At 43.8% G+C, this 12,238-nt stretch overlaps 1 protein-coding gene across 1 annotated transcript; it reads left to right on the top strand.

Moving 5' to 3' along the window:
* Positions 1–1,208: 1,208 nt before the first annotated feature.
* On the top strand, positions 1,209–11,694 carry il7r (interleukin 7 receptor). The gene is made up of 8 exons (XM_088910568.1): positions 1,209–1,337; positions 3,535–3,646; positions 4,085–4,242; positions 5,186–5,334; positions 5,836–6,013; positions 6,601–6,688; positions 7,281–7,356; positions 8,613–11,694. Exons 1-8 carry the CDS (start codon positions 1,244–1,246, stop codon positions 8,943–8,945), a joined length of 1,188 nt encoding a protein of 395 aa, XP_088766694.1. The 5' UTR covers positions 1,209–1,243; the 3' UTR covers positions 8,946–11,694.
* The last annotated feature ends 544 nt before the right edge of the window (positions 11,695–12,238 follow it).

The raw sequence follows: 12,238 nt of genomic DNA, 5'->3' as shown, positions 1-12,238 counted from the left end.
CACAAGAGGAAGTGTATGCTGACATTGTCAGTGATGATCAATTTCTCTGGTGCTGGTAGGTGTGTGGGAGCCTTAAGGGAGACTCACTGTCACTAAGAGATTGACTATAGCCCTGTGTGTGACAGTTCACATCCAGGCCAGCTTTCTTTCGGAAAACCCCCAGCCCTCTCCTCACTACCTGTTTGTGTGGGATTCTTAATTCTCGCATGCTTATCCTACTGCTAGTTTTGTACATATTATTATATTATTATTTGTCCAAATTAAAACAATGTTAATATCCACTATAAAAAAGTAAAACAATGATAGTACAGTTCCCTTTGGTGGGAGCTACTGATGTAAATACCCAGAACATGTCCTAGTTGGTGATCTATTAAACTGTATTTAGTTTCATTTACCAGTGATAAAAAATAAATTGTTCACCCCCAGATCATCTGGAAAGAGTGAAATGGCATTGATAAATGGAATATAAACTGCTTATGAACAAATCTGACTGCAATTAAAAACTAAGGGTAAAAGAATTTGAATCAGGCAAATGTACGTACATACAGCTACAGTTTGGCTCTGTTAATTACACTCAAATTACTTAAAACGGAGGATCTGGTCTGCAGCTCGATTTATGTGCAACTTTTTATATTCCAGCCTAACTGCTTAACTACTGGATTTCATAAATCACATTAAATTCCTGACTTTTAAGTACGGGGGAAAAAAAAACTTGCAGATGTTCCAATCACCTACCTTGTTAATTCAATTAAAACAATAATTAAAAAGCCAACCTCTAATGTTCAAGAACTGAAACAATCACACAATTCAAATTAATCCTATCATTAAGCCAGTTAATGGATCAATTGTGTAGCTGAGAGCCTGTCTAGAGTATAAACCAGCAGAGGAGGGCGATCAGAATTGGGAACCTGAATTAAGACAATATGAGTTAAACTACAGTACTTTATTCCCGTTCATCTGTGAATTTGAAGCTCCTGAAACAGTAAAGCCGTTTTCCTTCAGGCACATGGCAAAGCTGCTGACTGTGCTAATCTCCCCCAAAATCCTTGTAGCTTTAATGTTATGTATTTGTTTATTTTTCGAACATATAAAAAGATTTCCTGTTATTCACAAAGCCGCAAAACCTATTCCCCTCCCGCTCATTCTCTCTCTCTCTCTCACCCTGCCTCCTGCCTATATATGCGAGCGGCGGGTTGAGGTTTCAGACACCCTGAAGTCTCAGCTGCAGTCGGTGACTAACGCGATGAGACCCCACAATAAAATGGCAGTCTTTCTCGTAATTGCGTTCATCTCGCTTCCTCCAAGTGTCCTAGCTCAAAGCGGATCAGGTTCCGACGGTAAGTGAAGGAAGACTTTTATTGAACATTACGAGATTTTAGGATTAAGTCGTTTTAAAGAAAATCAGAGCCACGTACAAGGCGGACTGACACCGACAGAGGCGAACACGCTTGATAGTGAGGTCCCAGCCCTAGATAATTTTACTTTTTGAATAAATTCTCTATTAGGGATAAATCGTATTGTTTCTGCCTTCCCCGTTGTAACAAGTAGTGAAATGTTGCGTATATTTTCTAAACATTCAAAGTTTCAAACTGACATCTTTAACTTTGTTTAAAAAACACGGACAGAAATGGTCCACTTGTCATAATCCCTGAAATCTGTGTTCTCCCACTCCGTCACATCGCTCGCTTTTGAGTCTTTAACAGGGAGCGGCTTCCCAATGAGACTCGCAGGTAGCTACAACTCGTTTAGATGAACCCCAACTGCTCCACACAAGTCAAGCCAGACGCCCCAAATAACGCGCGCTGCCCTGCTGTGATCTCGGGGGGTCTGTTTACTTCGCACCTGACAAGAAAAAACGGCAACACTGCACCGCGAACAATAGTATTTTTTGTTATTGCTGTGGCTTCTCTTTGCTTCCATGGTTAATGAATATGTACAAACGCGATGCTACCTGTCAAGGTGTCGGATCATTTGCTGTTTAATCAACCAGGATATTCCAAACGTGTCTGTACTTGAATGTAAAGTTTCCTATATACCAGGCTTATTCTTTACTGTTGTCTCCAAGCTAAACTTGACGGAAAATATAGCAAGTACAATTTATGCAGAAAACAAAGTGTAGTAGTCCTGTTATAAAGTAATAGAATAAGTAGAAATTACGTCATTCATTAATTCAATTTTTGTTATTGAAATGGATTCACACTGGAGTTTTAAAAGAAGCCAAGAGGCTAATTCTCATCAGCGCACCCGGATTTTCGGCAAATCTGTGTCTTCTATTGTGTGGTCGGTCAGCGGATCGGAAAGGTTTTTAAAGTTCAAACTGGGGGGGGTGGCAGATAAAAAGACTGAAGTGGTGGAGGAAATTGGTGTGTTGCGATGCGCAGGAGGTGGTTACCGCCGAGAGACGGTTTTGGCATTAACGCAAATGATCTTGACAGCAGACCAAAATACGATCCTATTTTAGGTTGATTAAAACCCAGAAGGGGAAGCACGTGTTTTACTTGGGTGTTTAGATTTATAAAGATGCTCAGACAGTACCTTCAGCGCTGTGTTCTTGGCTGAAGTGATGAGTGATTTAACATAACTGGTGTTAAAAGAGTGAGTTGGTCATATTGAGTGTGGGGGAACAATTACTTGGGGAAGAGCACTGTGCACTACATGGGAAGTGGGGGTTATGAACTGAAGTTCGGAAGGGATGATGATGACAAGTCAATCTCGCACATCTGCACCTAATCGTGAGCTAGCTACATAAACTCAACTCAAGTGCCTCCCTTCGCATTGGTCTCAAGCATCCCTGCTCTGCCCCATCTCCAGTTTGCTGCTGGTCCTGGGTTCGCTCGTCTGAATGGGGCATGGGCTTCCTCATTCTACGGCCAGGAGGTTGCCAATGAATCAAGCAGGTTGAGCCACTGTTTTCTCACCAAGAATTCCAAGCATTCACAAGTATTCAGGCCCTGGATGTTGCTGGCCCTAGAGAACTGTTGTGATACCGATTTAGTAGCTTTTATCTTTTACCAGTAGCAATAATTGTGATACGCAGTGTTAAAGCTGTGCTAAAGCAGCTTGCATCTGTAGCCATGGAAACGGCTGGGCATTTTACCTAGCAATCAGAATGAAAGGCTTTGTCCGAGGGTACGGTAGCGCATGACATTTTCCAAACTTTTTGGGCAGTTTAACACGTCAAAATACTTCTGATTTATGAACTGTTCAAGTCTTGCGCTGCACAAAGACAAGGAACAGGAGCTGAAACTCATGCTTCTCCTGCCAAGAAGAACTGAAGCGATCTCTTCTAATCAAAGCAAAATGGAGTTTTTCCCTGGCAAGGCTTGGAATATGTCCGTATACTAATGAAGCAGAGGGCCATTTCCAGGTGCTTTCGTTTCAAACTGAAGGCTGCCCCGTGTTCTGTCGAGGAGCAACAGGAATGTTGTTGTCCTGTCATGAGACATGTGTGGACGTGTGTCTGGAAGCGAGGTTTGTACGTTCTCGAGGGGGCGATGAGTCCAGAAACTGAAGGACTGCGTTGTTCTTTTAAAGATTCTCTGGATGACTTTGTGAACTGCACGTCCCACATGACCATGGCTCAGAATACCCTGACCTGCCACTTGGACGAGAGCATTGCTGCTGATGTGAAGCGCATTCGCCTATGGTAAGGTCACTATTCCCTTGCCCTCTGCCCCTAGAGCACTCGGGAAGACAGTGAAGCCCTTATGGCTGGGGTCTGCAGTCTGTATGGATGGACTGACCCACATTTGGACTGATAGCAATGGATAAAGAAGTGCTCAGTCACGTTCAGCACTGCTGCAGGGCGCCAGGCTCCTTGGTGAAGAGATTTGACCAATGTCTGCCCCAGCCAGGAGGCACGGTGGCAATCGAAACCTCTACCACAGCTTTGCTAGCATACTGCTCCAGCATGTGAGCTGCCTGGTCACCCATAACCAAGTACTTCTGTTCACATGTACAGTACTGTATGTGTGACTCTGAGAAATATGCCAGTGGCTCCCAGTGATCTGTAATACCCAGGAGAGAGAACCAGCATGTTTGTGCCAAAAGCCTCTGGTTTGAATTTTCTCTTTTTTTTTTTTAGCGATTCCCTAAAACATAACTGCATGAAGCTCAGCAACAGAACAGAAGATGGGAAGACCTTCCATTATATGAATCTGAATCCCATTAGTGTATATAATATTTGCATCACACTGAAATCCAAAATGAAACTCTGTGACCATATTAAGCTGAAAGAGATCAGTAAGTATGTAAATGGTCTATCTATAGGAGGAATACGGTTTACTAGTTCTTGTAATTTCGTATTCTAGAGAAGGGATCGCCAGTGCTAGTTTTTCACTAACGCTTCCTGCAAGTTCCAGGGTCCCCTTTCAATTAGTATCTGATTAAGTAAAACACACCTGATTTGACCTACACATTTGCTGAGTTCAGTTACACAGAAACATGCTGGGGTGTTTGTCACTCCTGGATTTGCAAAGCATCTGAAAATCATTACTGACTCTTCGTCCGAACGTACCCTTCACTGCTCCCTGACAAGTGGAAGGTATGTGCTACATCGGAGGCTGTGAATGAGTGAAAGATGGGGCCACCTCTACTTAATGTTTGTGCAAATGGGTGTTTACTAAGCCTTTTATACTGTATTTTATGTTGCATTACTTGACCTGCGGTCCCAGTGCCATTTAAGGTACAGTCTGCAGTGGGCTGTACTTGTCCATCAGCGATCCCTGAGCAGAAAAAAATTGTGTGCTGCCAGTCACCCTGGTGGTTCAGGGGTCAGAACCAAAAATAGAGGTGGAGGCAGGGAAAGAGGGTTGTGCAGTATAAATTAACCACCTTCCCTGCCATTAATAAATGGAGTATGAGTGGCAAAAGCACCTGGATACATTTAGTAGGTTAATCTTGACAGACCCCAGCTCTGGAAAATGTAATGATGGTCTGAAATGCATGAACCTGAAAATATTCAGGCTGAGGATGGAAAGGAAGATTTTGCTTGACAATGTTAGAATCATCAAAATTGCAGTTAACCATGTGTGTAAAAGTCACTGAAAACGGGTCATGTGGCAGTGTGGTACTGAGCCTCGTCTCCACCATGTCTGAGTATGTACAGGTGACCGCAGATGCTTAAAGTAGCTGTGCACCGGTTTCTGAAATCGTAATGACGAGCTTCCCTCTGTTTGTCTTCTAGTCAAACCGTTCCCACCTTGGATTGCCAACGCCACGTTCGTGAAGAGCATCAATGCCGCTGAAATAAGAATTGAAACGCAGTATGCCAGTGACTACTTGGATCAGAAACTCGTCTTTCAAGTTGAGATTCGTGGAAATGGCACTGTGCAGGTAGGGGCAGCCCATCTGCTTGTAATCCTATAGGGAGCTGGTCACTGACTCCTCAAGCTGATGTGCTTCACTGCACAGCTTAAACAAGAATGTTGAGCATGCTGATACACACACCTACAGTAAGTGTTCAGATCAGGTCATTCTTGGCCAGTTGTGTTCAATTGCATGGTTGCTATTTTTTCTGGGGCCTAAGAGGTTAAGTATCATTTTTCAAATCTACACCATTAGAGCCAGCTATTTATGTGAGAGTTGGGGAGTGGCAGCACATTGAATGTAGTTGGTCTTCCTGTTCGCTTTCAGTTTCCTTTTTATGTGCAGTCGCCACCTTCATTACAGCAGACCTACACTCCCTCAAGGCTAGTCTGTGCCAACGTGAGAGTGAATTTAGAACCCTGAAATGTGAAAGGGAAAGAAATTGCTCTTTAGATCAATTTCTAAAGATTCTCTGGAAGTTTTCACCGTGTGCGTTTTTTTTCCTGACTGATGGATTTCATTTCCTAGAAAACGGACATCCTCTACCAGTCTCTGCGGGTGGAGGGAAAATATCTGCAGCCTAACACCCTGTATCACGTGAGGGCCCGGGCCAAGCCTCAGGGTGACTACTTCCAAGGTGTCTGGAGTGACTGGAGTGATCCGGTTGCCTTCAGGACGACCAAATTAGAGATTCCCGAGAAGGGAGGTGAGTCAGTTCAGTTTTGTTCCCAGAAAAGATGGTGACTGTCATCGCAGGAGCACGCCGTGACACAGCTCAACGGGAGAGGATGTTGCTGGAGCTGCAGCAGCAGAAGTCACAGTGTGAGCAGACCAGAAATTTCTCGTCATCGCATGGGGATCCCCCCCCCCTCCCCACCCTTAGTGCAGAGCAGGAGCCGGGGGCGGGAGCTCTCTTCGTGCGTGACTTTCCAGGCCCTGGGGAAAAGCCCTCCTCATGTCATCAGTCATCAGCCTCTCGTGTGGTTGCGGCAGTCTTTCAGACGGGGACCACTGCAGATCCCGAGTGGTGACTGGGGATTCTGTGATGCATCAAGCTCTCGTTTTCCCCACCTGATCTGGGGTCCATAGCAGCCCTCACGCAGGTGGGGGCTGCACTACACAGGTGGATGAAGTGAGGCCGCACTTATGTGAAGCACTGTGGAGTGACAAGCTCTGCACAAATACTACTAGTGCTAGACTAAGAGCCTGTTTTTTCAGCAGCAACCTTTTGCACAGATGTGGATTAAGAGTGCCTGTGGTTTCTGACCCGACACCTCCTTGTGTTTCACACAGGACCAAATATACTCCTCTACATTCTCATCATTGCCATGGTCGTCTTGCTGGTGATCACCATCATCGTTGTAGTGCAATGGAGTACAGAGTAAGTCCTCGCAAAAATGTACTTTGTGCACTTGGGGGCAGGTTTATCAGCTGCCCTACATTAGCTAGGATGTCCCATACAGAGCACCATGTGTCCTGAAGAGGACCAACAACCACAAACGATTTACCTACCTGTAGAATGGTATAAGTACCATCCTCGAGATCATGCAAGCAATTCTTAGCACAACAACCAATATGTCGCACTTATGTGTGAGACATATCATTACTGAATAATTACACTTCTAGAAACCTAGAAATCCTGTCATGCCTGATGCAGAGTAAATATATCAGTATGATATCGGCTTCCCTCACACGCTACTGTATAATCAAGTGAGATAGTGACATTATCAAAGTGTCTTGTCGAGCTTCCAAATTAGTAAGGCAATATAGCACTGCTACACATGCTCCCGTACTCTGCCTGTTGCTTTCAGAGGTTTGCAAACATCTCAGATAGTGACTTAGTCATCTATGCTCAAACTCAAGTGTTCTATAACGTTCACGCAACCACCTTGCCCCCTCAAGTTTGTGAAGTCGGTATAGAATTTAATCATTTCTGAGTGCTTGTTTTCATCTGTCTGCATTTTGTATTTTAGAATCAAAGCCTCTATCTGGCCAAGTATCCCAAACCCCAAAAATACCTTGGGTCATATGTACAAGAAGCCAGGCAAGGTGAGTACACTATTGTAGCATTTTCCTTTCCTGCTGGATATTCCGGGTTCAGTTACGCATTAAAGAAGATGCACAAGTTTCCAGCAACTGGTGCGATAAGAAGGCTTTTCAATGTGCTGTCAAAAGAGACCGTTACAGTGTGTTTCTTGATGACCTAGCGTTAATCCCACATCAGCAGGGTCCGCTTGTTGGCACACCGGTCTCCATTTGGTGGTTTGAACCAAATCTTTGAGCTGACATTGCCATTAACTGCGACCAAGAAATACTCCAACCGGCGCGTCGCTCCGCCTGCTGTCAGAGTGGGGGGGGGGGGGGGGGGAGAACAAAGTAATGTAGCCAATTCATAGAGGGATTATTAGGAGGCATGGGAAATTTAGTCAGGACGCCAGGGTTTAATGACCACAGAGAGTCAGGACCTCGGTTTTACGTCTCATCCGAAGGACGGCGCTTATTTACAGTATAGTGTCCCCGTCACTATACTGGGGCATTAGGACCCATCTGGACCGCAGGGTGAGCCTGCTGGCCTCACTAACACCTCTTCCAGCAGCAACCTTAGTTTTTCCCCAGGAGGTCTCCCATCCAGGTACTGACCAGGCTCACACCTGCTTAGCTTCAGTAGGTTGCCAGTTGTGAGCTGCAGGGTGTTATGGCTGCTGGCATGACTAAAAGCCATTGACACGGTGTAAAAACCATCCCAGCAACCTGATGGAACAGTGGCTTTTTCTGCTCTTGAGTCCTGGGTTTGATTCCTGGCTGGAGCACCCACTTGGGTAGAGTTTACACATCATCCCTGTGTTTGCCTTTGGTCACTGCTCCCTAATATGGCTTAAAGTACTGTAGTTTGGTTGTGCACATGCTAGATGGATCACTGAAGGCTTGAAGATATTTAAAATCAAGCGGAACCATTTGGGTTAAAAAAATCGATAACAAGGAGTCTTTCCTTTCAAAAGACTCCACCTGAACTGTGCCGGGTGCACCTAATGCAATACTGTACAGAGATGTGGCCAAACAAGTCCTCAAAACAGGTTTTAAGATATTAAAATCCTTCTAACAATAAAGTTACATATAAAGTGGTGCATTTAAATTTGTTTCTTAATGTCACTGCTAATGGGGAGGTTTACCTGACATGTGCCTCGATATTTCTCAACAGTATTTGTTATTTCAAATGCATTATTACAATGCACTGCACTTTTCCTGGCATGTGTAACACTGCCTTGCTTGTAGGATTTCTGCTCAAGCACTCTCCTTCCCTGTAGGATCCCGTAACGAGCTTCAACCCTGAGGTCTTCAGAGACCTGCCCATCCACTCCGTGGATGCCCTCGAAGTGAGGGTGGTGGACGAATCCCTCCTCCTGCCCCCCGGACCTCAGGACCTCCCGCCTGGCAGGGAAAGAAGCCCGCGCCTCACCCTGGCTGGCTCCTCCTGCCCTCCTGGGGAAGCGCAGCCCATGCTGGTGTCCAGGGAAAGTGGGCAGGAGCGGAGCCAGGCCTGCCCGGCTACCAGGACCCCAGGGGAATGTGTTTCCGTGCCGACAAGCCGGAGAGACGAGGCCTACGTCACCATGTCCAGCTTTAACAAAAACCAATGAGCTGTGTGCAGGGGGACTGGCTAATGTTACGCAACTTCGAGGGCCTAAAACCCTCTTGGCTGTGATGTTAGTTTGGCAAAGGCTTCTTGCCAGCCATACGAACACTGCTTATGCTCCTTCTGGCAAAGTGCTGATAAAGGTGACCACTGTCAAAACTTTCCACCAGCTTACCTGAGAGGTACTGTTGACTACTGCTCCTAAACTTTCGGGACAGGGCAGGGGATGATACCATTTGGATGATGATGATACTGATCAGCTGTTAGATGATACTGTTGATTACCTTCCTTTTGTTGGGCTTGCTAATATCATATGACGAAGAAGGAGGCCAGCACCCTCTGATCAGTGATGATCAAAGTGCAGGGCAGGCGTGTTTTACAACTCTTCTGTGTGTACTGCTGTTAAACCGAGCCAGAGCTTCAACGTCTTCATGTAGCTAAGCTTTCCATTTGCACACTAACTGGAATCAACTGCTGCTGTCGTTTTAAAAACTGGTCAGATGGAGCACAACCCTGCAAGGAGGAATCCATCCTTCTACTACAGCTATTCCATAGTATTTGGTATTTTAAATGTTAATCAAGGCCTGTTATGTCCAGGCCAGCTGAAGTCTCGGTCATTTTAAAGGTTCAGATGTATACTGTAGGGTTTTAGTACATAAAGGTAAGCATGAGACTGTTACAGGTTTCATTTCAGTATGGATCAATGGGAATCATAATTATCTACAAAGGGCTCCTTCAGAGGTATGGCAGAGACTTATGAAACTGTCAGTAATGCACAGATGTAAATCTTAGCCTTTTCTGCAACGAAGGCTGGACCACTTGACACACTCGTGCACTTTTGTCATGTAAAATGGGCTTTAAAATCTTCAATCAGATCAGGCCGCCTACGCATTAGTAGTTGAAGCAAGTAGAAGAACACAAGTAGAAGCTGGACCTTCAAAGAGGTGCCATTCTAGACTGCTACAAGAGAATATTTACTATAATTTTTAAAGAAAGCATTAAACCTCTTCCTTGCCATAACCCACAACACTACAATTCTGCTTTCACATCACTTTAGTGTTGTTTTAGTTTTGTATTCATGCAAATGACTGTTTACGTGCCCCCTTGTACTCATCCCACTGCAGAATTTATGTTTGAAAGGGCACCTTCTACTATTTTTTTTGCTTGAAAATGGTGGAAAACTGAGTTTTATGCTTTGAGCAGCAATGTGCAGTAGCTGAACAAGGACTGTGACTGCGCCGGCAGAGCCCGGAGATATTAAATTAAGCGGTTTCCTTGGCACGGAAAATCCAACTGGAGACATCAGGTACATATTAATACAGCAAATTAAAATGTGTACCTTCAGGTATCCAGCTGTTCTACAGGGGCCTGCAATCTGCTGATTAATGACACCTCTGCAAAGCTCATAAGCAAGCAAGGAAATGGTCATTGTTGTGTGTCCCTGAAGCAAGTGGGTATGACCTTCTTTGAAATGCTTAGAGTTGCTCAGAATATACTATATATTAAAATGTGTTCAAAATGCATTACAGTACATGTATTTCTGAAGGCTTTGCAGCTCTTATCTTATGTTGGCTCAGAAGTTGGCAATCTGTTCAGCTTTGCTCCAGGGTTCCTGGGAAAAGAAGTCGGCACTCTCTCTCTGCAGATGCAGCACCACTTCCTCGATCCCTCTTCGCCTTTCCAGTCACCTATCCTTGTCCATTTCCGATATCTGATCTTCAAGCTGCAAAATGTTATCTTTGAGACCTGATTAGAATGTGTTTGACTGCAGATCACGGCTTCTGTTGGCATCTGTCACCTTCAGACAAAACGCAGGACTGTTTTGTACTTCCTTATGTCAGTGGAGAGCACTGAATTATTGCAGTGAAGGCTTAGGATTAGTCCCTATGCGTTATTGCCAAAAATAATGTAAAAATGGTGGTGTTTTGTATAGTTATGTTCTGACTGTTCTAAAAGGCTTAAACATCACCAATTTAACCTTAAATTATTATGCCCAGACAAACTTTTGCCAGAATGTGTCCTACAGCTGGGGCTTGTATTTCTTTTTTTCTTTTATGTTTCTATTCAAGTACTGTGGGAACCTGAAATGTCTTTTCTAATACTTTTATAAGTGTACTCAGCCACAGCTTTTGCCTTTAATGTGTAAGGGAACCTACACTTTTACACATTTGCTTGGACATGAATAGAAAATGGATTTAACAACGTGCCTTTACTTTTGATAATGTGTATTATAAGCAGAGGGTTCAAAGTTTCTGTACTAACATATATAATGTACACATGAGGTGAACATAAAAATGATGAAGTGAACAATTCTGTTGCTCCTTTGGTATATACTGTTTATCAGACTATATTTGTTCATTTTCATGGTAATGATTCTGGGTGAATTATCTGGAGTTGGGATGGGGGAATGCCAATATTTACATTTTAAACTCCATGGTGTATTTCTTTATAGTTGTAGCATAATGCCTTCACAGAACTCAAATGTCAAAACAGGGAAGTATATATTTAAATTTGTCTTGCTGCTGTTTTAATTTTATGTGCATTATTACATTTTTTTCTTAATAAATACAAGTTCTGATAAGTAATATGTGCATTGTTACTAGAAATAATATTTAAGAAAATCTGTATTCAAGAAGTTGTTTTTGGGTTCACATGTATATTTTTCTGCACAGACTTTGCACTGTGGAAACCGGCTGATAAGTGAATTCTTTGCAAGTATTGTATTTATTGAATTAAAGAACTTTTTCTTCCCATCTGACGTCTTATGTGCACTTTCAAGCTTTGTTAAGCATGTACAAGAGTCATAAATAAATACATGTGACTGCTAATGACCTGAAAAGTGTGCCAAAGGTGACCAGCAAGTTCTGTTTATACTTTCAGCCGTGCAATATCAGAAAGCATCCAATCCTGACACAGGAAAGGGTGAGATGAAATGCCGGGAGCAAGGCAGGACTCCAGTCTATCGCAACACCATGAAAAAGGGACAATTTAGAAGGGTCAGTCAAACCCAGCCAGCATGTCTTTGAAAGGAAAGGAGGACACTGGAGTGCGTAAACATACGTAAACACAGACAAACTATACACTGACCGGTGCCTGAGGTTGAAAAGAGCATTCTAAAAAGGCATTATATGTTAGAGGTGTTGGCCTCTGATGTCCATGGAAATTTATACTTCAGTGTTTATATATAGTCTTGTAGCACAGGCCTCCTTACCTGTGTACCGAAAACTAGTGTTGGAGCTAACCTGTTAGTTGTCCCATTCTTTATGGATACTCCCACGCTATTGAAAAACCTTCTTC

This window comes from Atractosteus spatula, chromosome 3 (assembly GCF_055471065.1).
Source record: "Atractosteus spatula isolate fAtrSpa1 chromosome 3, fAtrSpa1.hap1, whole genome shotgun sequence".
Classification (NCBI taxonomy): Eukaryota; Metazoa; Chordata; class Actinopteri; order Semionotiformes; family Lepisosteidae; genus Atractosteus; species Atractosteus spatula.
This window is presented reverse-complemented; position numbering and strand designations above follow the sequence as displayed.